Source organism: Pseudopipra pipra, chromosome 7, assembly GCF_036250125.1.
Source record: "Pseudopipra pipra isolate bDixPip1 chromosome 7, bDixPip1.hap1, whole genome shotgun sequence".
NCBI classification, from domain to species: domain Eukaryota; kingdom Metazoa; phylum Chordata; class Aves; order Passeriformes; family Pipridae; genus Pseudopipra; species Pseudopipra pipra.
This window is the reverse complement of record NC_087555.1, coordinates 10,170,399-10,195,027: the sequence shown is the minus strand read 5'-3', so window position 1 is coordinate 10,195,027 and position 24,629 is coordinate 10,170,399. Positions and strand designations below refer to the sequence as shown.

General features: G+C 36.9%; 2 protein-coding genes across 5 annotated transcripts in view; one reads left to right on the top strand and one right to left on the bottom strand.

The window, feature by feature from the left end:
* The window catches only part of HECW2 (HECT, C2 and WW domain containing E3 ubiquitin protein ligase 2), a 452,691-nt gene that overhangs the window by 230,238 nt on the left and 197,824 nt on the right, over positions 1-24,629 (top strand). The gene's annotated exons all lie outside the window — the stretch shown is intronic.
* Positions 1-24,629, bottom strand: part of SLC39A10 (solute carrier family 39 member 10) — a 37,858-nt gene that overhangs the window by 3,460 nt on the left and 9,769 nt on the right. For all 4 annotated transcript variants that reach the window (XM_064660488.1, XM_064660489.1, XM_064660486.1 and 1 more), the window contains exons 2-9: positions 16,072-17,121; positions 14,783-14,984; positions 10,661-10,830; positions 9,424-9,642; positions 7,979-8,099; positions 5,674-6,042; positions 3,779-3,859; positions 1,130-1,320 (exon numbers count right to left, since the gene is read on the bottom strand). In XM_064660488.1, coding sequence (XP_064516558.1) covers positions 1,130-1,320; positions 3,779-3,859; positions 5,674-6,042; positions 7,979-8,099; positions 9,424-9,642; positions 10,661-10,830; positions 14,783-14,984; positions 16,072-17,112 — 2,394 coding nt within the window. In that variant the 5' untranslated portion in view covers positions 17,113-17,121. The remainder of the gene's footprint in view (positions 1-1,129; positions 1,321-3,778; positions 3,860-5,673; positions 6,043-7,978; positions 8,100-9,423; positions 9,643-10,660; positions 10,831-14,782; positions 14,985-16,071; positions 17,122-24,629) is intronic.

Genomic DNA, 24,629 nt, shown 5'->3' with positions numbered 1-24,629 from the left:
AACATTAAGTTCCTCAAGATAAGGACCAGCTCAAAAGTTCTGCTCTCTTGAGTACTTCTACTCAATTAAAATTGTCATGCTCAAGTAAACGTAATAAAAAGCTTTGCCTATTTCTACAGTAATTACATTGCTATAAATATACCCATTATAATGACTTTGCTGATTAACTTAGCCATTCATTTGTCATGTTAGATGCTTACACATATTCACATACACATCCCTTTAAAATATGGGAATAATAGCTCCAGGCAATTAAAGAGAAATTCTATGTGAAACTATAAGAAATTATGAAAGTTCTGGCTAGTCCTTTTGTTCCTCATCTATGAAGAAAAGTCAAAGAGTACTGACAAAAGCAACAAATAATAGTGGACTTGGAAGATGTAAAAATAAATCTTACAAAGTGTTTTACGACACATACAGAAGAGAAATAGCATGTTTACAAAGAAATTAATTCATGAAAGCAGGAGGTGAAAACAAAGGAATTCCTTCAAGACACAGTATGCAAAAAGATAATACAGAAGAAAATGTAAACTTCAGGTAGTACACAGCACAAGTCTATTTATTGCTCTTCATTAGATAGGCTAGAGTAGTTTTTGTTATTCTGAGTACCTGAATTCTGAAGAGACAATGATATCAAAGCTGCTAAAAACCCAAATATGTTACACCCTTCTGGTCTTGTATTACTGTATTTCTAAAAGATACATAACCTGACAATTAATTTGACTCACTGAGTATTTAAATATATAGAAAAGAACCCAAACTGATGTAAAAAATGACACATTACATATACATATCAATTGACAATTACATGACAATAAATATACAATTGCCCGAAGGATCTGGACCTATGGTGTACACACATTAAAGGTAACATACCTATAAGTTCCTGAAGCAGTAGCACTTTCCCACAAGATAATTTCTTTAAAAGCTAATCCCCACAAGAACTATGTACTACCAGCTGCTCATGCTAAAGTTTCGTACTGAACTTCCCAGAATATACCAAGATTAAATTTTAGTGAAGGACGACCCTGAACACTAGGTTGAACTCCAGCACATAGTGGCCCAGCCACAGCAGTCCTATGTTTTATGCATGGAATGCAAAAATGGCACAGCACCATCCCAACCTTACCATGTCCACCAAGGCCACATAGAGGAACATGCCAGCGGTGACGGCGAAGATCCAGAGGGTGATGTTGTTGGCGTACTGCCCCACGGCCGTGCCGATCAGCATCCCGATGTACGCCATCATGGCTGACAGCAGGTTGTACACAATGGCCTGCTTTACTGTCATACCTGCTTTGAGGAGCACAGCAAAGTCACCTGCAACAGGGACAGAACGCAGGGGTTGGGCATCAGGAGACGTAAAACTCTTCTCAGGAGAGCAAGTAAACAAATTAGCTTACACTTACTACCTCATCAATCCAAGGAACTGCCAAAGTAAAAATGCTGCTACAGAGGGTCAAAGTCAGGCTGAGCAACAGAAAATGACAACTCTTGTAAGAACTGTATTTATGTGCAACAATCCCTTGATTAAAATATGATTTAAAGGCGCCTATTCATCATGCTGATTGTCAGAAAGGTAATAGTGACTAATCATGAAGGGTGAATTGAGGAGTCTAGATCTGGTCCTCCCACAGAGAATACACAGAATCACAGAATAAGCCAAGCTGGAAGGACCTACAAGGGTCATGGAGTGCAAGTTCTAGCCCTGCACAAGACCATCCCCAAGACTCACACCATGTGCCTGAGAGTATCATCCAAATGCTTCTTGAACTCTTCAGGCTTGGTGACCACTTCCCTGGGGAGCCTGTTCCAGTGTCCAACCACCCTCCGGGAGAAGAACCTTTTTCTAATATCCAACCTAAACCTTCCCTGACACAACTTCAGGCCATTCCCTGGGGTCCTGTCACTGGTCACCACAGAGATCAGTGCCTGCCCCTCCTCTTCCCCTCATGAGGAAGTGGTAAACTTTAATGATGTCTCCCCTCAGTCTCCTCTTCTCCAGGCTGAATAGACCAAGTGAACTCAGACACTCCTCATACAGCTTCCCCTCAAGGCCCTTCACCAACTTCACTGCCCTCCTTTGGACACTCTCTAGTAGCTGAATATCTTTTTTGTATTGTGGTGACCAAAACTGCTACAATATTCAAAGTGAGGCTGCTCCAGTGCAAAGCAGAGCAGGACAACCCCCTCCCTCGACTGGCTGGTGATGCTTTCTTTGGTGATGCTTTCAGTTGTCCCTCCTGGCTGCCAGGGCACTGCTGACTCATATCCAACTTGCCATCGACCAGGACTCCCAGGTCCCTTTCCTGGCACTGCTTTCCAGCATCTCATTCCCTAGTCTGTACACATATCCAGGGTTGCCCCATCCCAGGTGCAGAATCCGGCACTTTCACTTGTTGAACTTCCTGTGGTTGGTGATTGCCCAGTCAAGGGCAATCACTAATTTGTCAAGGTCTCCCTGCAGGGCCTCCCTGCCTTAGAGAGAGTCAACAGCTCCTCCCACTGTTGTGTCGTCTGCAAACCTGCTTAGTATCCCTTCCAGTCCTGTGTCCAAGGCATTTACTTCACAGAAGTTCTTCATGGCACATAAAACCAGACGCTTACTTTTTATCAATACCTGTGAAAATTCCTCTTAGCTATATACACCTCATCCTGCAAATTCAGGAAGAGGATAACAAGGCATTAGTCCCCACAGAAGGTAACAATGAATTTGAATTTGAGCACAGAGAAAGGAAGAGATGTAGTCATTCAGATGAAGTCATTCAGAAAGAATGACTTTACATCATGCTGAATCACTTTTCTGGTTTAAGACATGCCAGGTTAACTTGTTTTATTTTGAATTCAGGACAGCTCTGCTAAAACTGGTGATAGAGGTAGATATTCCACAAAAATCTAGATTTCTGTCTTGTAATCAGGTTTAATCATTTTACTCCACTCATACTGAATTCTTGTGAATATCAGAAGTGTAAGATGATATACAGTCATGACGGTAATTAACAAAATATTCTCATGTCACACATGCTAGAAATAAATTGCTTAGTCTAGAATCAAAACATATCAAAATAAAAAAATAAAAAAATATGTACAGTGAACTACTCACCTTTTACACAGGGTTAGTTTAATCACAGCACACTACTATATATTGCAATCCTTTATATACTGCAGCAGCTTCACTTAACTAATGATTGTACACCACTGGTGTCAGACCATGAACATCTGCTCTATTATTTCCCATCTGTGCCCACTACTTACCTATAGCTCAGTAGCTGCCTATGTAAAATGCTTTCACTCATCACCTCCAAGGGTTTTTGAAGTACTTGTTTTACCTCACTTTTGACCATTCAGAGCTAGCAGTTCACCAAGTAAGCAAGCTGTAAGTATATGCACAGTTCAATCTAGTACAATTTCATAATAGGTAAGCTTGTGTTTACTTATATAACTTAACTTTGTGTAAGACAAGGCCACACAGAGTAGTGTGAAATTCTCTATAAAATGCAGAGGTGTAACACCAAAATGTCAAATGTGTGCTCCTAAGAACGTTTTTTAAAATGTGTTCAAAAAGCTTCACAGAGCTGCTGTAAGTAGACACCTGCCAATATAATCCTGCATCATTATGTACTGTGAAGCAACATTGCTCCCTTCCACTCTGAAGTTCTGGTCACCCCTGCAGCATCTGCATTGCATTATGCTTATCACTGTGAGTATCACAACAGCTTTCAGACAAATATTTTGTACAGATGAAGAGACTGAACACAGAGTTTCTAGACTTAGTTACCTAATTCATGGGGAAGCTCATGACAAAATACTGCTATAGATGTACTAATTCCTCCTGTCAGTCCAGCACTAAAAGCTGCTCCTAGAAAAAAAAAGAAAAAAAAATTAAAATGATATTTCACTATTTTCAAGTCAGAAAATCAACAGACTTTCCAGGGATGACAACCTTCTGTTAGGAGACATACTCTTATATTTTTCAGTATGTTTAGGCCCTGTCCATATATAAATGGGAAGTACTGGAAGTATCTTGGATGTGCATTACCACTGCATGCTTTATTATTCAATGTATCTGAAAGACAAATCCTGGGAGAGCAGATCACAACTGACCAAAACGGACACATTAAGGCAACAAGCTAATAAATAGCACCACTTTTACATTTTTAGGAACTCTCAAGTACATGAGGACAGTTAGGAATGCACATGAGCAAGAGTCTAAACCTCTCCTTTCCAGCTTAGAAATCCAAACTACTATTTAACCCATAACCTCTCTAGTTCCTTTCTGCTTATATGTAGAGCACATATCAGCAATATTAATAAGCCAGACCTGGAAAATAATAAAGATAAAAACATTGCCATAAATGTCTTTCAGTAACTTTTGCATAAGCTAATTTAATTCAATTAACTTTAAGTTCATACCTTAAATAATTCTGAGATGAGAAAACTGGTACTAAATTTCTGTACTGTAGCAGAGAAAAGCACAAAAAGAGCCTGCAGTGAGCAGTCAAAACAGGCAACATAAAGTAGAAAGAGAAGACACAATCTGAAGACAGAGGGGAAATTTAACTTTCCTCTGGATTAGTCATAACTTGATACACTAAAAATATGAACATGCTTTTCTAAAATCTACATTTTACCAAAGAATCAGCTGTTTGGACTTGACACAGGAATATTTAGAAATGGAGTTTCAACACAGTGAAGTTCTCAACAGTAGTCATAGTAATCCTTTTGGTCTTAGAAATCATTGTCTAAATGTCTTACCTGTTTAATATGAAAATGAAGCAAAAAGTTATTTTTTAAAGAATTTAGTTTCTTTAGCAATTGTTTTGAGAAAGTGGAGAAATAGTAGTAGATTCCACTGTTAACTACAGACCCTAGTAAGGAGCTTATCCCCCATCCTTCAAAATGTGTGTGTTCCTCCTACTAGTAGTTCAGAATCCTGTGTATTCTTAGCAGCTACTTAAGTAAAAAATTAAAAGTATGCACTTCAGTACTCTCACTGTCATTTTGACTTGTATGACATATACTGAAATTAAATGCATTTTACGGTTCAAATCACATTTAGAGCATTATGTGAATCAAAGTTGATTTAATAAATCTAATAAAATCTGTTTGGTAATTCAATGTGTTCTGCACTTGGCTAGAAATAAATCTATACTGACCATAAGCCAAACCCAAACTTTGCTTAAATAAAAATTAAATTATTTTAAAAAAATTATTTCTGTAACCTTTCTCATAGTGTATTTTTACTTACAAGTACTGTATAATTCTATGCATTAACAATAATAGAAATAGTATTATTATTATTATAAATAGATATAATTGTAAATAAGACTGAATTTACTTATAATTCAAAGGTAAATACTAAGATCCAAACAACAAATGTGCATTACTGTGCTCCATAAATCACAAAGAGGTTTGTCTGCACCTATCTTTACTTGGCAGAGATTGTCACTATGCCAATACAGTAATTTCGGCGGAAATAGAACAAAATATTAACAAAGTAGTAACTATTACAATTGACAGCCTTTTACTTTCTGCCCTGAAGGAGATTAAGCAATGCCAGTAACCATGGCTGCTAATTGGAAGCCTTACCTATGATCACTGAGAAGTAAAATATTACCAGAGTTACTAAAGGTAAGGAGAAACTGTTGAGAAATACTCAGTGCTTTTGCTTACCGATTGCTAAGCCATCACTAAAGTTGTGAATGCCATCTCCCATAATTACCATCCAAGCAATATTAGCTATCCCAGTATCTTTCAGGTCTTTTCCAGAATGACAGTGGCCATGGGAATGATGGGAATGTTTGTGATGCCAGTGGTGACTGTGTTTTCTAGCTATCATTTTATCTTCTCCATGGCTGTCATACTCTGAGTCATGAAGATCATGCTCTTGAGCAGCATGTGAGACGTCGTTGTGAGAATGGCGCATGTTGTTGTCCTCTTCCACAGACAAGAAGTTTTTGGGAGGGGATTCCAACTGGCCATCCAGATCAGTTAGTTCAGTTTCATTCAGTCGATCTTCAGACAAAACTGAGTCATCTGCTCCTGCATTGAAGCCAGTTGGGAGAAACACTGTGTTAATTTGTATTTAACACGTCACCAGCAACTGCTGCATCACCGAACTAAGAATTAACTGCTCTGTGAAAGCAAAAAAAGTATTTTAACACATCCCAGTCTAGTAACTTCATTGTCAATATTCAGCCAAAAAACTAAATCTCTCATTGATACTTTTTTTCACTAATTTGCATGTACAGCATACGAAAGTCTCCACTACAAGGCAACATCACTGAGTCCATAGCACTCAAAGCCAGTTTTAACCCAGCCTAGGCTCGTATCTGCAATTTTGCTACTGACAAAGTTTATGGTTCAACATTGGCAAAGGAGAGTTGCCAGGATGATAATAATGTCTTATCTGCTGCAGATGGAATCTGAATGGCTCAGGAAACCTTAACTGGCTACTGCCTACACATGCCCCTACAGGTCACAGCTCAGCCTTCACTGCCACCGAGACAGACACTAGTTACAGATCTGCTGTATTGCATGAATCCTTGTGTCACACTTGTGTGCTCACACAGTGAGCTTCTTCAGAGTAGCTCATTACCCTGCTAGCAATCAAAGCCATTTTTACAAAGTAATACAAAGTGAAAACAATGCAGAAGGCTTATACAATGAATTTTAAGCTTACTAATATTTCCAAAATATTAATAAATAAACAAAGAGGGCAATCTATGCTCCGGGAAAGAAAAGCAGTTGTGAGGGGGGAAAAAAAAAAAAAAAAAGCAGTTCTGGACAATTAGCTCACAATAATTAAAAAAAATATTTCAGAGTCAAAAATAAGCAAATCTTAAGTGGAATTCAAAAAACTGGCACAGAGTACCTAAGCAGCAGAGAGTTCTAGATAAACAGTGTCTTAATCATCATGCGGAGGTGGTTTAAAAAGAAATGGAATGGCCATTCAGGTCAGTGGTAGTGGCACTGCAGCTCAAAATTCAAATTCAGCATGGGCTTCCAGTGCCTGCAGTACGAATGATATACTGAGCAGCAGAGCACACTTTCAGAATAAGTGTGTTACAAAACCAGTACATGCTCCATGTTTTCAGAAGCAAAATTCCTCTGATTGCCCATTAAAAGGAAATGAGGACATTTCAAATATATTTACCACTATCCATACAGTTTGAAGTCTTTCTATGTTCTATATCAATGTCCCATATCCCATTGACTGGAGAAGGCTGCAGTCCTAATTCTCCCTTCTACAAACCAATCCAATTAACAAAACTGAATTTGTATAAATACAGCCTATGGACTCTTCATCAACAAATTAATGCAGCAGCCATGCAGGCAACAGAACGGGAAGGTTATGAAGCAAAGCCCTTGCCCTTCCCTCACCCCTATGGGGATACACAATTCCTTCTGGGTGCACACTGCCTGAGCATTCACAGACTGTCACGAAGGAACAGTATGTGAAAATTGTTTTGGATACTTGAGGGAATATTCAGGATACTCAGTTGTATTTATGAAAAGAAACAGACTTTGTTTAGCTTCCTCAGCCAAACGATAATTGGTTCAGCTGCTGGAATCTTCAAAGTGAAACAGATATCTGCATTCAGGTTGTGTGGGTGTTCATTTTTGATCTAATTTTTGCCTGGGTTGAGCTATTCAGGCACAGCTGAACCAAAAAAACACCCTGAAAACAAATAAATAAAAAAACTCCCGAAGAACCACAGCCACCCAAAACCTGACTGCTTCAGAAGTCTAAGAACCATCTTTATGGCATATTAGGAAGTGTTCAGAGTGCTCTCAGATCTAACGACAACAAAATAAAAAAAGATTTAATAGGGAAAGCCTATTAAGTCTTATTAACAATGATTTGCATAATAGCAGCAAAACTGTACAAGATGTTACATGCTAAATACCATACCAAAGTAACATGTTGCTACTTTGAATCTCACAATCAGAGAAAATTCTGAAAATAAATGCCAACCTGCAAGGGGTTTCAGCTGAAGCCAGTCAGCATCTGGTCTATTATTTAATTTGTGATCAGAAAGTTTCCTTCCAATTGGTGATTCTTCAGCCTGGTTTTTTTTGCACCATTTCTGCTTACTCTGCAACAGAAAACAGGTAACATCTGGTTTGTAAAATGACACTGATGGAGACAAGAAGAAGTGAAATGTTGTCAAAAAATCTCCTCTAAAGAGACCAAGTTACTCTCTCCTAACATGTTTAACAGAAGTATGTTACTTCAGAGTATTGAATTAAGCATAGGCTTAATAAGTAAGGCTCAGCAACAGTAGCTATCCCAGTGGAAATTATTAGCTACCTATGACAGAATCTCACAAACACACACAGATGATATTTGACTTTAGTAAGAGAGTATACTCTGACAAGGATTGCTCTCACAGCCTAGAAATACATGTGTGCAGCTATTATATTTGCTGACTTTGTTCAAGAAAGCAAGCATGCAGCAAGAACAGCTCCTCTAATCTGTTCAACTTTAATTTTTTTACACTTCTGGAACTTGCTTGTATTTTCCTTTAAGAAAATAGCAAGCTTTTCTCTATCTGCAGCCCATACAACAAAGCTTATGGATTTGCCAAAGCAGCCTAGGGGATTTAATTATTTAATTAATCTCAAAGAAGATATGTCCAATGGGACACTTTTTATCCCTTTATCAGATGTAAGAAATGCCTCCTCCAACACAGAAAATCTCTTGCTGCCTGTCCAGCTAAGACAGCAACTCTGATGTGAAAACAGAGAACTTGAAAATTTTTCACAGTCCTTTTGGGAGAAGCAGTTATAGTTTCAGTTTCACCAAAATAATTTTCTCCTCGAAGTCGACTGATGAAGGCAAAAGTTGAAATTGAATTTCCATGCACACTCACACTCCCCAAGGTACCTGCTTTCCTTTGGTACCACCATCATGAATACAGAATGCTTCTAGCACTAATAGTCCAACAATTTTTAGAAAAACAAGTTAAAATTTGACTGGCAATTCATAGAAAGCAGGAGGTCTGAAAAGTTTAGCATTTTCTGATGTAGAAAAATTGAATACTTCTGTTACACCAGCATTGTTAGCTAACAATATACTGCTAAATTTCTTGTAAATTGTCTGACAATTGCTATGTTCTTTCTTACACACTGCTTTTCATATTTTGAGGGAAAAAAAATAAAATCACAGCATTTTCGAGGGAGAGCTGTAATCTCTTTTACTTAGATCTACCTCCAAATGTATCTGGTCAGAAAGCTGGAACTTCGCCCACCAGATTTCTACACTCTACAGAGTAGAGTCTTCTCACATAACATGGGACAGAATAAAGATTAGCAGCACATGTTCACAGAATAACAATTCATCACACAGACAACAACTCAATTCTCAGAAGATAACCTCAGGTACTACGTTTTCAAACAGCACGCAATTTCAGAACGTACCTTTTGTTTATTGTAATGTTTGTACATTCTTATACAATGTTCAATGATGAACAAAACATAAATGCCTCCAAGTGCCACAAGACCTTTCAGCACTGGATCATTTTCTTCTAGGAAGCCTTCAGTCCGCACTGCATGTCCGTGGGCATGTCGATGGGAACGCTTGTGTTCATGAACATGACCTTGGCCATGGTGGTGACTGTGGTTGTGGCCTCCATGTGACTATTAGGAGAGAAAATAATAACACAGCACGACCTGGTGCAATCAGGAGACTGAAATGGCTCTGAGTTCAGACTAGAAAAAATTATGTCGCCTTTCAGAAAAGTAGCATAAAATCCCCCCTTTTTTTTTTCACCCACACTAACACACTTTGCCATATAAATTTTTCATTAGACTATTCATTACCCTAATCATTAAAAAAAAAAAAATCCATCTGGGAAATTTTTTGGGACAGTGGGAGAATAATCTAGCTTCAGGTTTTCTCAAAATGCTGATGATAAATGAGACTAACTGTCAGAAATATCACACAGAATTACCATTCCTATGCTTCCAATAGTAACCAAACCTTATGAATTTTTTTAACCATTATAGGCCATTAGAGACTTAATTCTGATCTGAAATACAAACTTAAAAAAAAAAAAGAGCAAAAATGTGTATTAGAATTTATACAGAGAAAACATGTAAACACTAATCTTTCTGTTAAAAGAATTAAGGTAATAAAAGTTTAAAAAACATTTCCCCATTTAAGAACTACAGTATATGATCACGAATTAAAAAGTGTTTACTTTCCCCAGAACCTGGGCAATTTCTTGATTCAGTAAGTTAGAGGTTACTTTCTCCCCAAAAGCTAGTAACCATGAAGGTGAATCCCCAGGAAATACTTTTAGGTGGTACTGACACACAATCAACTGTCAGTAGACACAAGACAGCAATACTGCTAACTTTAAAATAGTCTCGTTGGGCTCATGAGGTGTTTTAAAGTAGTAACAGCAGTTTAAAATAGTGACAGCATTTCAGCCAGGAATACACAACTGCTTTTTTTTTTTTTTTTTAAGGAAAAACACATTTTCTTTCTTTTTGTTAACAGAAAGTCTCTAACAGTGTTTCAGGATGCCCCTCATAGCCAAGTCATTTTACAACTGTATCAGTGAACATTTATGTATTGACACTATCAAACAACTCCTTGAAAATTCTAGACTCATTTACAATTAAGAATAAAAGGTAAGGAAACAATACTTACATGTGGCAATAGATGGAGCAGTGCATCTCCACTCATTGTTCCTACTGCCAGAGCTACCAAGAAAGTTAGAAGAAATTTGAAGCACCACTGGTTAATGATGGGAACCAGGATCACCCCTAGCAAGGAAAGCAGGCTAATGACGGTGATAGAGATGATACCACAAAACCAGGCTGTGGGAAGAAATGAATACAGAAAGGTTATCAGAACACCTGTAAAACTTTCAAGACTCATTAATGACTTTCAAGTATCTCTTAAAGAGGTGACTTTCCTTTAACCTAAGCTGTGTGATTGTTCATTCAAAAGGTGCTGAAAAATATGAAAGCAGTACTGAAGTCCACAGCAAAAAAAACCCACAGACTTATTCATAGTACAGTACAATATACTGAAAGACATCAGAAGACAGTTAGCTAAAAAGAGCCCAGCAATTCTTCCTGATTGTTAGTTCCAGGCTTAGTTTTGTACCCCTTAATGAAACACAAAAAGTAAAAGATTTCATATTGGAACAGAACCACCTCCACTACTTAAGCTCAGATCAAGCTCAGTTTGTCAAGTTAACTTAACAAACACTAACATGTATTTAACATTTGTTTTTAACATGGTTCTGATGCAAAATTTATCTGAAATCAATATATCTCCTCTTCTGTTTGGAGTCACATGTTTAGTTTGGTACTATTTATTTTACCTGGTGCTTTGAAACATACATTTTTATTAATAAGAAGTAAGACTCAACTTTTGACTCTAAAATCTAATTCTACAATAAGAGCTTGAAGAGCTGAAAGCAACTCGCTACCAATGAAAAGCAGCATTTATTTTATCTGAGAACCTCTACCGTTGTCATTAGGAAAAAAAGTCATAATCTGATGTGGTACACCCAACATAATCCTCTTAATTAGGGAAGGTGTGCAAATTTCTAGATGACATGTAAAAGAAGGAATTACTCAAGAAACAGATTCTATAATCAAAGAGACATGGCTCTTGCACTCAGCATCTCACCCTAATAAAATATTTTCTTTATTTTAAGTTTTAGCCTAAAGGCCTCAGGTTTTTCTAGGGTTTTCCTAGCTTTGTTTATAATCAAAAATGTCTACACAGTTTGCCAACTTTAATCTAAGTCAACAACTCCTAATTCAAAATCGCTAGTGTTTCCACATTTCAGAGCACGACTTGACTTCCCTTGCATCTCTCAAGGCCCACTCATTTAAGGAAAACATCCTGGAAAATGGGGGAGCAAGGGTTGAGTATGGATAAGAGGAGAAATGAATATGTTGTAGCTGCTAATATTAAAATGTCAAGCATCTCAAGATATCTATCTGTACTAAACTCACTACAGAACTGATTTGCCAAGACTTTGCAGGCTTGGTCTAGTTCAACACCAAAGCTTACAACATCCGCTGTTTTAAAATTTATTTGGGGATATTCATTCTTACAAAGTCTGCAGTTGTCATTCCACAACGCTGCACAAAAGGAAACAATTCAGTTCAAATGAAAGGGTACAAGACCACATCCATGAGGAGAAACTCATTGGAAAAAGCTTTAGACAGTGTGCAGTGTGCACTGACATACATGCACATTGAGACAGAGGGAAAAAGAGTGTTGGTGAAAAGGCAAAGTCTGCCATCAGATGAGGAACTCAAAAACAGAGGTTGGAAAATGGGAATAAGAAAGCAGGTCTAAGGTGGACCTTGAGGACCAAAATACTGCCACTATGCAGCCTTGATTCATACCCAGAGCACTTCAGCCACGTGCTCTGGATTAATAGGCTCTGCTGAAAAAAACAGCATACATGGACTTGTCATTCAATGCTGAATCATGCATGCATGCACAAGCAGCCCAAAAAAAAGTCACACAGCCATTTGGCAGGACACTGGAACTCCATCTGGACACATTATGATGTTAAGTGCCAGGTTAGATGATCAACAGCCTTACATGGAGAAAAATGGAAAGGAGATTATGCAAACTGGCTTAAGTTTCACATATCACAGCATAATTTTGGCAAAGCCACCTCTGAAGGGCTTACATACTCTTATGAATGATACAGTACCTAAACATGGCATCATGATTAAGATGAGGCACACGAGATTTAGAATACGGAATCTGTGCACCTCTCGGATCCCCTGCAGGGAACACTGGCATCTGCACAGGCAGAATTACAAGCTGTATCTGATCTGAAACACTCCGACTCATCAGCTCTAAGTGATCTCCACCTTTTAAAAAACTGCTCACTGCTTACTTGTATCACTTCTACTAATTTGATTCATAGTAGGATGTGTCTTTGCTTTTAGGTTAAGTTGCTTATGAGCCCTCAGTGATGACAATGTCACCTTTTCCAGCGGGTACACTGTGAAAGCTCAGCTGTATGTATAAGCCCTTGAAATTCCTCTCTTAGAAGATGTTACAGAAACTATCTGTAAATTACAGGAAGAAAACCCAACATAGCTTCATAAGTTTTTGGTCATCAGTTAATTAAATTACTTTGCTTTAGAAAATGCACTATCAGAGGTAAGGGAAACCTCACCAGTGAGTAGAAGCACCACTGGTCTGTTAAGTTTTTTTGAAAGCTCTAATTAAAACTAAAGAAAATCACCAAAAGCTTATGTTTAAAAGTGACTGCATCCTCCTAACTTTGGCAAATACTTCTATCTAAAATGTTTATATTAGCTCGTGTGAGCACACCTTCTCATTTTAGTAAAATCCTATAACCTGCAGGTTCAGTTACCCTATGACTGAAAGTAGTCCTACACATCCCACAGTCCCCACATTCCAGTTAGAATTTGTTATTTTGTGATACACTTCCTTACTTAAAAAGGAAAAATTATTATTACATCACTGAAATTTTGCTGTAGTTAATACAAGAGTATACAGGAAATTGTTATGAAGAATGATTTATCATTATCTAATCAAGCTGACCTGTTTTAGGGGTTACTGTTTATGTTCACAGCTAAATCAATGTTAAAACCCAAATTTTAACAACTAACTGGCAAAGATGTTATTTATAGTCAAAGTATCAAATGACATAAAACGTTAAATATTCACGATAAGCTTCATTAATTTTGCAAATTAAGTCTGCTAAAGGTCTTCAAGCTGAGTTATTCATCAACTCCCTTTCTCATTACAGAGAAATAAAATGCGTTCTTTTAAAAAGAAGCACTCAACTGTAGAAACTTTCTAATTAAACCGGTCCAAAGCATGAACAACATGACAGTTTTGTAAAGGGTTTCAACATTTTAATTGGCAGAAAATGCTTAGGGCAGCTCTAGAAATGCTCTTGGTGATAAGGCAGGGTTCAACTCTTACTACAACGAGGCTACCCCACAAAACAATGTGCTGCCATATGAAACACACAGTATACTTGGTTTACAGCAATCTTGGAACAGTTAACAAGATAGCAGACGCGTCCCTGTAGGAGATGTATGCATAAGAAGTTAACCACTTTAACGACTCCAGAATTGTTAAGAAAGAACAATGCATACTTTCCAACAGTTACCAGCATCTATGAGAATGCAGTTACTTCAAGCTTTATTTCTAGTGATGCTAATAAGCACCTATGTACTAATCAATATTCACCACTACAATACTTTTATTCTCAAAATACAGACACTATACGCAAATTTTTTAGATTTTTAATATTTCACTGCAACTAAACACCAAAATTCCATTATCATTTATAAAAGATAGCAGTACTGAATATGTATTTTAAAAGTACTTTCAGTTATGAAATCACAACAATGACTCTGCCCCTAAAGTAATGGCTTTAACAGTAGTAAAGATATTTTTAGCTTAGAACTATGGCAAAATGCCTAGGCCCAATGGTAAGACATTAGGCCTCAATGACAGAAAACCAAAAAAAAAAGAAATAAAAATAAGCAAACATAAAATAGTGAAAATGATAGTGAAAAAGACATACCTCCTTGATCCATGGTTACCTTGGAGAACCTGTTATACCACCTAACAGAATGCTATGTCTCCTGACTTAAAGGATGATGTTGTCTTAAATTTCTTCTAGCATGTTAAATTTCAACCATTCCTTTACAAGCAATGATAAACTGTATGACATGTCAAACTTTGAAGTTTTATATTTAAATTGCAAAATGATTTAGAAAGCTTTAGATGTTACACACCTACCTGATGCACCTGTTTTATCTTTATTGTCAATTGACGCATTTTTACTTTTCATAATATCTTCAAACTCATCATAATGTACAATACAAAGCCTTCTCTCAATCTGGTATAGCAAAGCAGGGCATATGTACACGAACAATTCAGGAGATATTAGAGAGCTGGTTTCCAGACCATAGTACCGTAGCAGCTGGGTAGCATTTAAGCACTGCAAGCAAATTGTACAAACAAATTAAATATAAAAGCAACTATTTTACTAAAAGCTACAGTTATGGAAAATTTAGCGTATTATTTCAGAACACAAAACAGACAGCAGAAACTTTGGCCAAAACATTCCACCAGTGCTAAAACATGTTTTAAGCTGACCTAAGTGGTTTTTGAGGGGAAAGAAACAGTAAAAATATCTGGACTACAAATTCAAGTCTCCCAACACCTATATAATACTTGATAAATATTAATGAAAATGAGTTTCTGTATTCTTTACCATTACACAGTTAAGGCAATGAAGAAAGAGCAACAGGTAAGGAGTGGAAGAATGTAAATCCAAAATAGGTTTACTAATACTTCTGTTTATCTACCAACCTTTTGTGTTTAGAGTTGCACTTTTTAATTCAGTTTATCAAACTTAGCACCCACTCCATTCTTTCCTATCCTGACTTCTAGTTTAAAACTATGGTATCAGAATGTCCTGCCTCTGTAGTAAGGGGCTATTTATGGTGCTAGTATATATAATGGATGCTGAAGGAAGAAACAGATGATCTAACACTGAGCACAGTCCTACAGAAGCTATATGTACAATTGCTTCATAATCTCTTAGGACAAACACATTAGAAGCATTATGAAAAGATGCAGATATTTATTTTAGGAAAGAGTGTCCGTGCAGCTTTCAAAAATGTTAATGATCTCAGATTCAGAAAGAAGTCCAAAACTTCCTTCTGTGTGTCATTGCAGTATTCATCAATACTGGGAAGGGAAAAACCCTCACACCTGTAAGCAGCATATCTCAGAAAGCCTTTAAGGATCAACTTCATACAGAAAAATAGGCAAGAAGATAGATCTCTGAGAAAAGATGGGTGATGGGCAGACAGAAATGAAAACTCATAAAGTTAACTCAATATTGTGGCAGTAACATCTAGGATTTTCATTCTGCAACTTGTATTATACCACGGTCACAAACGTGCTTCTCTGTTATTTGTGGGTATGCACCTTCAATTATTCCGTAACATATTACGTTCCATACAGCAAAATGTAACAACAGCAGAACTCAACTTCCCAGCTCCCCATTTCATACTCACCTCTTCACGATCCTTGTGACTGCGCACTGAAACAAGGGCACGTTTTCTCACACTGATCTGCTTGCGAGGTGCCTCTCGCTTGCTGGTATTTCGGTGTCCATCGTCACTACCTAAACTGGCATCTTGATGTCCATGACTACCAGAACGATCACTGCTGTGGTCATGATGGTGCACATGCAAGTGAGATGCATCATGTACATGATCATGTTTATGAACACGATTGTGTTCATACTGATCACCGGGATCATGATCTGGGGCATAATCCCAGGTAGCATCTCCTGAAGTCTCACTGATCTTCTTTTGCTTCTTCTTCTGTTTCCGTTGTTTTCTTTCTGGCTGATCCTGAGTTGTGTTTGTCTCTGTTGAAGGTTCATGGTTCTGTTCCCCGTGTTCACGATGACTGACTGAATCATTACGAGAGTGATGGGTGCCATTATGGTCATGGCGATGTGGACGAGAGTGGTGGTGGTGGTGACGGCGACTTTGGTCATGAATGTGTTTGCCATCATCTTTTACTGATGGCACTACTGTGTCTCTCTCTGGGTCACATTTATGATTTCTCTTTGCAGACATACCAATCACGGTTTGGTTTTCTGAATCTGAGTGGCTGTGAGGATGGTTATGAGAGTGAAAATGCTTTCCTTCCTGTACTTCTAAAGCATATAAGTGAGAAACATGATCATGGCCAATATCATCATGATTTATCATCACTACTTTTACCTCTCCTAAACCAAGGCTTATTAACAGTTTTTCCAGGCCAAAAAAAGATAATCTTCCATTTTCACCGTAACGATCAAAAATCTTTTCAATGTAGTATTTTTGTTCATTTTCAGCTTCCAACGTTGAAAATTTACTCGGCATAGATTCTGTTCCTCCACTCTGGAAGTATGATTCATTTGAGATCTGATAGTCATTATGGTAGTGTCCACGATCCTTTTTAGGACCATTGTTATGTCCGTCTCCATGGCAATGATTGCACTGATGAAAGATAAATGTCAGCAAACAAATGATGCAAAATTTTGTGTGCATGTGTACCTTCATCTCTGTTTCCTACAAGAAACACAAGGGGAAGCACTTAGGTGTAAAAGCAATCTCAACACTTGTACTACATATCAGTCTGGTACTTATTTATGCCAATTGAATGGCTCACAAAACCTTTTACATATTGGCATTAAATGAATAACAATTGCAGTACTTTTATCAGTGTACTTTTCTTATCTAACAGTCAGATAGACTGTGTATTTTAGAGATGCTGTTTAACGTACAATACTTGCAGGAGGTGATTACAAGATTTACAGCATTTACAGTCAGTCATAACACCTTTGTGTATATATTCAGAGGCATCTATGCTTATGATAACCTATAATATAGAAAATCTTCTTAAAACCCAAGTTATAAAAGAATAAAAATTGTTTTAGAATAACAATACTGTATTTTCTTGTTCATAGGGGTGAGAGGTAGACAAGACAGTTGAAATCCCATGCATCATTTGTTCTTTTGTGCTGCTGAAGTACCTCCACTAAACACACACACTGCACAATTCCCTACTTTGAAATCAGCCATTACCAATTCAAAAATAAGATGTCAATAACCAACTTCAGTGTATTGCTTAAATGTTCATATTTTTAGCACTTTTACTTACATAGGCTCACTGACTTGAAAGATCTACGTGGACATTCATTTAAAAGTAAGGTTATATGGAAAACATCTCCTTATGCAACTCAAAAAATACTGTTAATGCTGACACTATCTAGCTTAAAGGAATTAATACTGATTTTTAGAAACTATATCACCTAGAAAATGTAGTTTTCAATTTAGTATTACATGTAAGAAACTTAAGATTCAACATCAGATTATGAAGAAGACACTGCAATAGTGTATCTTGTGTTTAGAGTTGAAAACAATTCATTATTTTACAAAATACGACAGTTGTCTTGTTTACATCTGCTAGCAAATATATATATATATATATATAACATCAGAATAAGTATTATAAATGAAACTTAAGAAAAAAATCCAAGTGCATGTAAAAATGTTATCAAACTAGAAAACTAAATATAAGCCAAGAACTGTACTTTATAACTTCTATTTTCTAGAGACTTATTTTGGGTAGAGAACAAATTTTAAAATGCATGTTTTCTTTTTAAATACATAATCATATAAACATCGCTGGGTTTTTTAGAAACACTTAATTTGTTCTGCTTGGTACCAAGCCAAATAAAATGTGTAACATTCACAACAGTTCTGCTAGATAACTGTAGTAGATAATCCAGCCCTTCTATCAGCAAAGGAGCAGACAACAAAAAGAAAGCAGCACGGAGCTTCCAAACCAATCTGAACAGCCACAGGATGATTAAGAACAGTTTAATGGGATTGACTAAAAGAGACAAAGGAAACAAATACAGAAGTAGGGCTTTTAAATTAAAATATGGCTGATAAGGAAATCAGAGCTGAGAAAAAGGACATGGACAGAAGGTCCATCCACCCTGTTTTCTGTATACTCTGATGCTACCAAGACACTGCAGCAAATGCAAGGATGTAAGAAAACAGCAAACAGGGCAAGCATGCCTTAGTTTTCAACACTGACAGCAGTTTTAGTTTCTTATGTGCATCTTGACTAGAGCTGTCACTGACCCTCCATTCATAAAGACAAAAGTGACCTGGTGAACACACCCTAAAATGACACTGACTTTCAGACAAAACACAGTTGTCCTTCCCAAGCCCCCCCCTAACTAAAATGTGCTTCATGAAATTGTTCAGGAAAGTGATTTGCACCAAACCACAAATATTTAAAGTCCATCCTAATTTCCTAAAATACCAGCTTACTGTTTTGTGCATAATGACTGGAAACCACATTATTACACACACAGATACAGAAAACCTGTTGGAAGCTCCTATACTGGCAACAGGTAGGAAGAGAAAAGCACTCAAGAAAAACAGGAAAGGGATATGTTCTAATGACTTTATATAGCAAATAAATGAATCAACACAGAAGACTGGGGGGAAAAAAAAAGTCTTTCTCCTGTAAACTTCTACAAATACAAAATATGAAAATTCAATTTTCACTGGAGTTTCAAATGCTTACGAAATTAAGAAAAGGCAGAACTGTCTTTTGCAATACTGTCCCACTTAAAAATGTAAGACCAGAAGAATATCTGTCAAATGGAGGCATCTGCATCAAAACTGGTTCTAGGGACCTCAGATAGGTCAATGGTTAATCATTGTACATTACTGGTTTTTTTTATAAACGACTGTTCAATCATCAGTCTGGAATAACTGTAGTTTGTCTCCAGCTCAATTACCTACATTCCAGTTACTGATTTAAGGGCTGTGACAAACTTTCTCAAGTAGTTTATCATGATGAGTTCAACCTCCAAAATTTACTGGGATATTATTTTCATAAAGTCTTTTTCACTCACAGGGTCTGTTGAAGGCATCCCTAATGTTATAAATACATCACCAGGATTAGTAAAAAAACTCAGAAGTCTCTCAAACATCTTCCAGAAGCTTTTTCCATTTTCCTCTGAGGAAACAGGTAAATGCTGGTACTGGTGGAGTAGAATGAAACAGGTTGCAAATCTTTATCCAAGAGTCATTGGACTGGGTCAGCCCTCAGACTGTATGATTGCCTGGAAACACCTTTAAATAAAGGACATATGCTTTTTCTTATGCAGGCTGAGAATCTGGACCCTGACTTACAGCATGCCAGGAAGCAGAAACATTCTGGCAGTAATCAGGAATATGACTGTTGACAGATCAAGACAGCTCCACATTTCTTTAGAAATATGCTGATTTTCATCAACTGAGGATTTACAACGTTGAATGTTACTTAATGTGAAGAGCAGGTTCAGGATCTGGAATAAGCAATTAAGGCACAAGCAAGACCAATGAATGCCCTGGGAGAAAGGTGAACTTCCATGTGCTTGCACAGGAGATGGCAGCAACAGGTAAGTACATGCTGTTCACTGTAATGCTCCAGCAAACCGTTCAAGAAGCTTTTTTACTTCAGTTTCTCAGTACTGAAAACAGCATTTCAAGGTCAGGTAGAATTCAGTTACTCAGAGGATACTATTTTTTGTAGGCAAGACAGCTTTTCTCCCCCTTTGCTATATACTGGTAATATAACCAGAACAAGCAAAGTCAAATTACTCTCATTTAAACAAGCACGATCCAGACTAAAATATCTCTATCAGGAAATTCATGACTAAAGCATGATCGTAATCCTTTTCACAACCTCATGATCTTTTTCATGTGACTGTCTCATACAATACTACTAATACATTACTTGGAAACTTTAGTCATGCATCCCTAATTGTGGTGTTTAGCTTTGAATGGTACCTTTTCTCCATGCCCTAATGGCTAAAATAGTTTGTGACCTATGATCATGATTCATTGCTGAAATACAAGAGCTGAGCATTATCAGACCAATTTCAAATTCAAATACTTGTCTCACTATTTTCAATTAAAATAGTAATAACCCTAGCACAATATTTTTGATCTTTATTATATCACGTTAGGTCTTCTATTATGTAATATCTTGTATCTTCTATTGCAATTCTTGTTAGAGAACAAAGATGCTTACGAAATACATGTAGCCATAATAAAAAGTCTCAAAAAGAACAACCATAAAGAGTTGATTATTTATTTGTTTCTTTTAAAATAAGCTTAATTATTCTCTAGGTAATTATAAATAGCTGACATGTTTAACCTCTCGGGCAGTGTTTGTACGTGTAAAATACTGGAAAGCTGAAGTCCAAATTCTGTACATTTCAGTGGCACAAAATTCTATATAGCTGATCTCAACATAGGAACATTAAGACTCTCAAATCCCTTCAAGAGAATATGGAAGGGCAGCCTGAGGACAAGGCTACACCAAAGTTTAAAAAGGTTCTGCCCCTTACTGCTGTCAGCCTTTGCCTAATTCTGTTCACTCCCTTGATTCCCTGCTGCCTCCCCTTCTTCCCTCCACAGCTCTTTGATGGGCGGGCACCCAACACAGGGGAGATACAAGGGAAAATATCTCCTGGATGTTGGTAAGAAACTACAGCACTGTAAAGGGCAGGGCTGGAAACAACAGCACCTGCCATGTTCCACTGAGCTGCAACAAGAGACCTTCATGACACCTCAGGCAGCAGGACAACCCCACCCTAACATAAGCTCCAAAGTTAGAACAATGTGTACATGTGGAAAAGATGAACAGTGTGCCCTACCAGCAGGTATTTCAGAAATGGCTCACAGTGCTGCCCAGTGCACCCCCTCCCCATTCATCAGGGCAAGCAGATCACTCACACTAAATGCAGCATGACTGCAAATCCATACACAAGACTTTTATATCAGAGGCTTGAGGTCACAGTACCTGAGCAGTACATAAGCAAAGAGTTACCTTCTCTGCATGGAAAACTCACCATACCTCTAAGCTAAACCACTGTCTGCCTATGGTATTTAATCTATTAAATTAAAGGTACCTCTGACAATAGTCGGGTTTAGTTTTGGGTTTTTTAAAAGCCTTTTTGATTCAATTTCCCTTGGATTCCTGAAACTTACCCACAGTGCCTACTCTTTCAACTGTATTTTATTTATGACTTAGAGCATGGAATACGAACATGATTTTGGGTGAAATTTTTGTTTATCTATCAGCAACTGCTTCACTGAAACTAGAAAACTAGTTCAAGAGTTAGGCTTTACTTAAAACAAACTTGGATTCAAATTATGTGGTCATATAAAATGCAAACTCAATTGAAAGCCACATCTATCATTTAGTGCTTGCAACCCACGTACTACAGCGTTTTTGTTAGTGTACAATGCTAACTAGAATATTTTAAGTGCCCAACTTTCTTCCCCCAACCTGTTTTCTTGTCTGTTCCCAACAATTTTAATAACCTGAAATATTTGTAACAGAAATGCACTGATTTCTCCCCTTCCCATGCTCCTTCCCAAATTATTTCAGTTTCTCTCCCTCTTGTTGTTCAACTTTCTTTCCTTGTTTTGTCTGAAGAATGTACCGCCCATCTTTAAAAAACATCTTTGACTCCTCTAAATTACTCATCTTGAATGCCACAATAAGTAAAGTGTCTTAGCAATATTTCATGGGCAACTACAAGTTCCACAGCAAACACATGCTTCAGCTAAGGTAAGAGAGAACCCAGAAGGACAAAAGGTGTTAAAAATAAAGACAAAGCAATATTCTTACCAAACTAAGACATTCTCTCTGTTCAGCACTGAGAATTTAAGCATTTGCATAATTAATTTCTACTAAGAACTGCTCAGAGTAACAGCTCTGTGAGAAATGCCATTTTTTTAAAAAGAGAAATATTTCTTGAAATAAAGTTTCTGACTGCATAAGGATAGTTTTTCTTACAACTCTTGAAAATTTTAATGCCTTTCTATATTGCAGGTATTCACTCCAATGTACATGCAGGAGAAATGTCTGCAGCACCCCTTCCCTCCGCCCCATCTGAAACTTGTATTTGGTTCAGAAAAAAGCCTGGAGTCTGAAAATCCAAAGAACCTACTCTTTATTTCCTAAATTTCACATTTTTAACAAATACTAGAATACAAAGTCCAATTAATCTAGCACACATTTTTAAGATAAATTATTTTAAAAAATATTAATATTAAATTAATACATTGTTGTTATTGAAAGACATTTTAAGAAAGCCATAACAACATTTTAATTAAATAACAATCCCTTTGTGTTTTATCAGTCTTAAACTGCCATTAGCTTCTGCATATACAAATGGGAAAACATGCTACAGATCCAAAAAGTGAAAATTAACCATTTCTAACTTTAGTTCTCACCCATCTCCTGTATTTTCTTCCCTCTTCAATTTCAGCGAAACAAGTTTGTGGATTTAAGTAAAACTCATTCATTTGAAAACCTACAGCCCAGTAGGAGGGGCACTTTGTAAGAACAGACCTTTAACTAACTGATCCAAGCCCTATTTGCTAAGTTAATACCAGATAAGACTTAAATAGTACAGAAAGCATTTATGCATAACTGAACACACCACGAAAACTTTAAAAAAAATCTCAGCTGGGAAGTATTTGAAATGCAAAGTCCCAAGCAAACTAGAAAAGGATCCTAAACCAATACAGTAGCAATCTACTAGGTCAATTATCCAGATAGGGGCATTTATTTTATTTGGAATGGATAAAAAAATGGACAGCCTTCTTCAAAGGGACAGTTAGCTGTTTGTAAGAAATTGCTGAGAATGGGCTCTTTCTCAGAACTCACAAGAATATAAAAACTTCACAATAGTTGGAAGCTCTATAAGTATTAGTTCTTTTTACCAAGAATTAATTTTCAGTCTTTCATATAGAAACTGTATGCAGTCCATAAAAGAGCTCTTAATGCACAAAATCTATAACAGAGCTAGCTTGCTTTTGTGCCAGTATTCGACTGTTCAACTGATATCAAAAGATACCAACCAGAGCTTGTAAGGATGAAATACATGAAAGACAATCCAGTTACACCTGCATTTTAATATGTAATTTTTCTACTGAAAGTAAGCAAATGTTTTGGTTAGAACTAAGGCTGATGTTCAAAGAATATTTTAAGACAGTGTTGCACTTAAATCAGCAGTTCTGCCCTCCCCCACTGCTTCACTCTTCATTCCCACAAAACTCATTTTTGTATACCAGCACATTTGTTTGCTGATCTGTTCGCTGTGCAGCTGTACAACTAGATTCTGCTGAAAAATAGCCTAGAAAAAGAAAAGAAGATTATTTTCAAGACAGATTACTTTTCCTATCTGGTTCACTGTGCAGCTGCACAAACACCACAGTCCACACAAAAAAGAGCCACCTTGCTTTAGGTGGGAACACCAGTTACTGATCTTCAGTCTAACAGAATATTTTGATCTGGCACAAATAAAACAACTGGCCACCTCAAAATGTACTCAAATAACAATGAAAAAGCAACACTGGACATATTTCCTACTGAAAGCTTTCCCTTCAAAACAGCATATAACAATGTTTCCAATAAAGTGTTAAAACCAGTTGCAGTAATTTTATTCTTACTATAACTTAAACCACCATAACTATTTCATCCTTGCATTATGATATAATACTTGTGGTATGTTAAAAGGCATGTCTTTGATGTGTGTTTAATACCTGTACTATTATAATAAGAACCCTTCTATCACAGCTACAATCCAAAAAGGGATGATGCATGTCTACTATTAAACCGATGACTTCTCTCACTTTAAAAACACATAAAAATAAATTTACAAAATCTATCAATTATGAAAGTCCACTGAAATATGGAACAAACGAATGCTTGTCTTACATGTGCTATGCCAAATTAGTGCCTGGCTGACTATGAAGGCCATTTCTAGAATTAAAGGGTTTCAAATTCTTTACTTGACAACGTATACCACTGACTCATATCTGCATTTTTTAATAGATTTAATTAATGAACCACCATCACAGACTTTTATAAGGCCTTCTGTCAACATGCCATTCAAATTCTTGTTAACAAATTTATTCAGTCAAGAGTACAAACCAGAAGAACTACTACAAAGACAACAGGAACCATTCACATCTTGAATTAGTGGGCT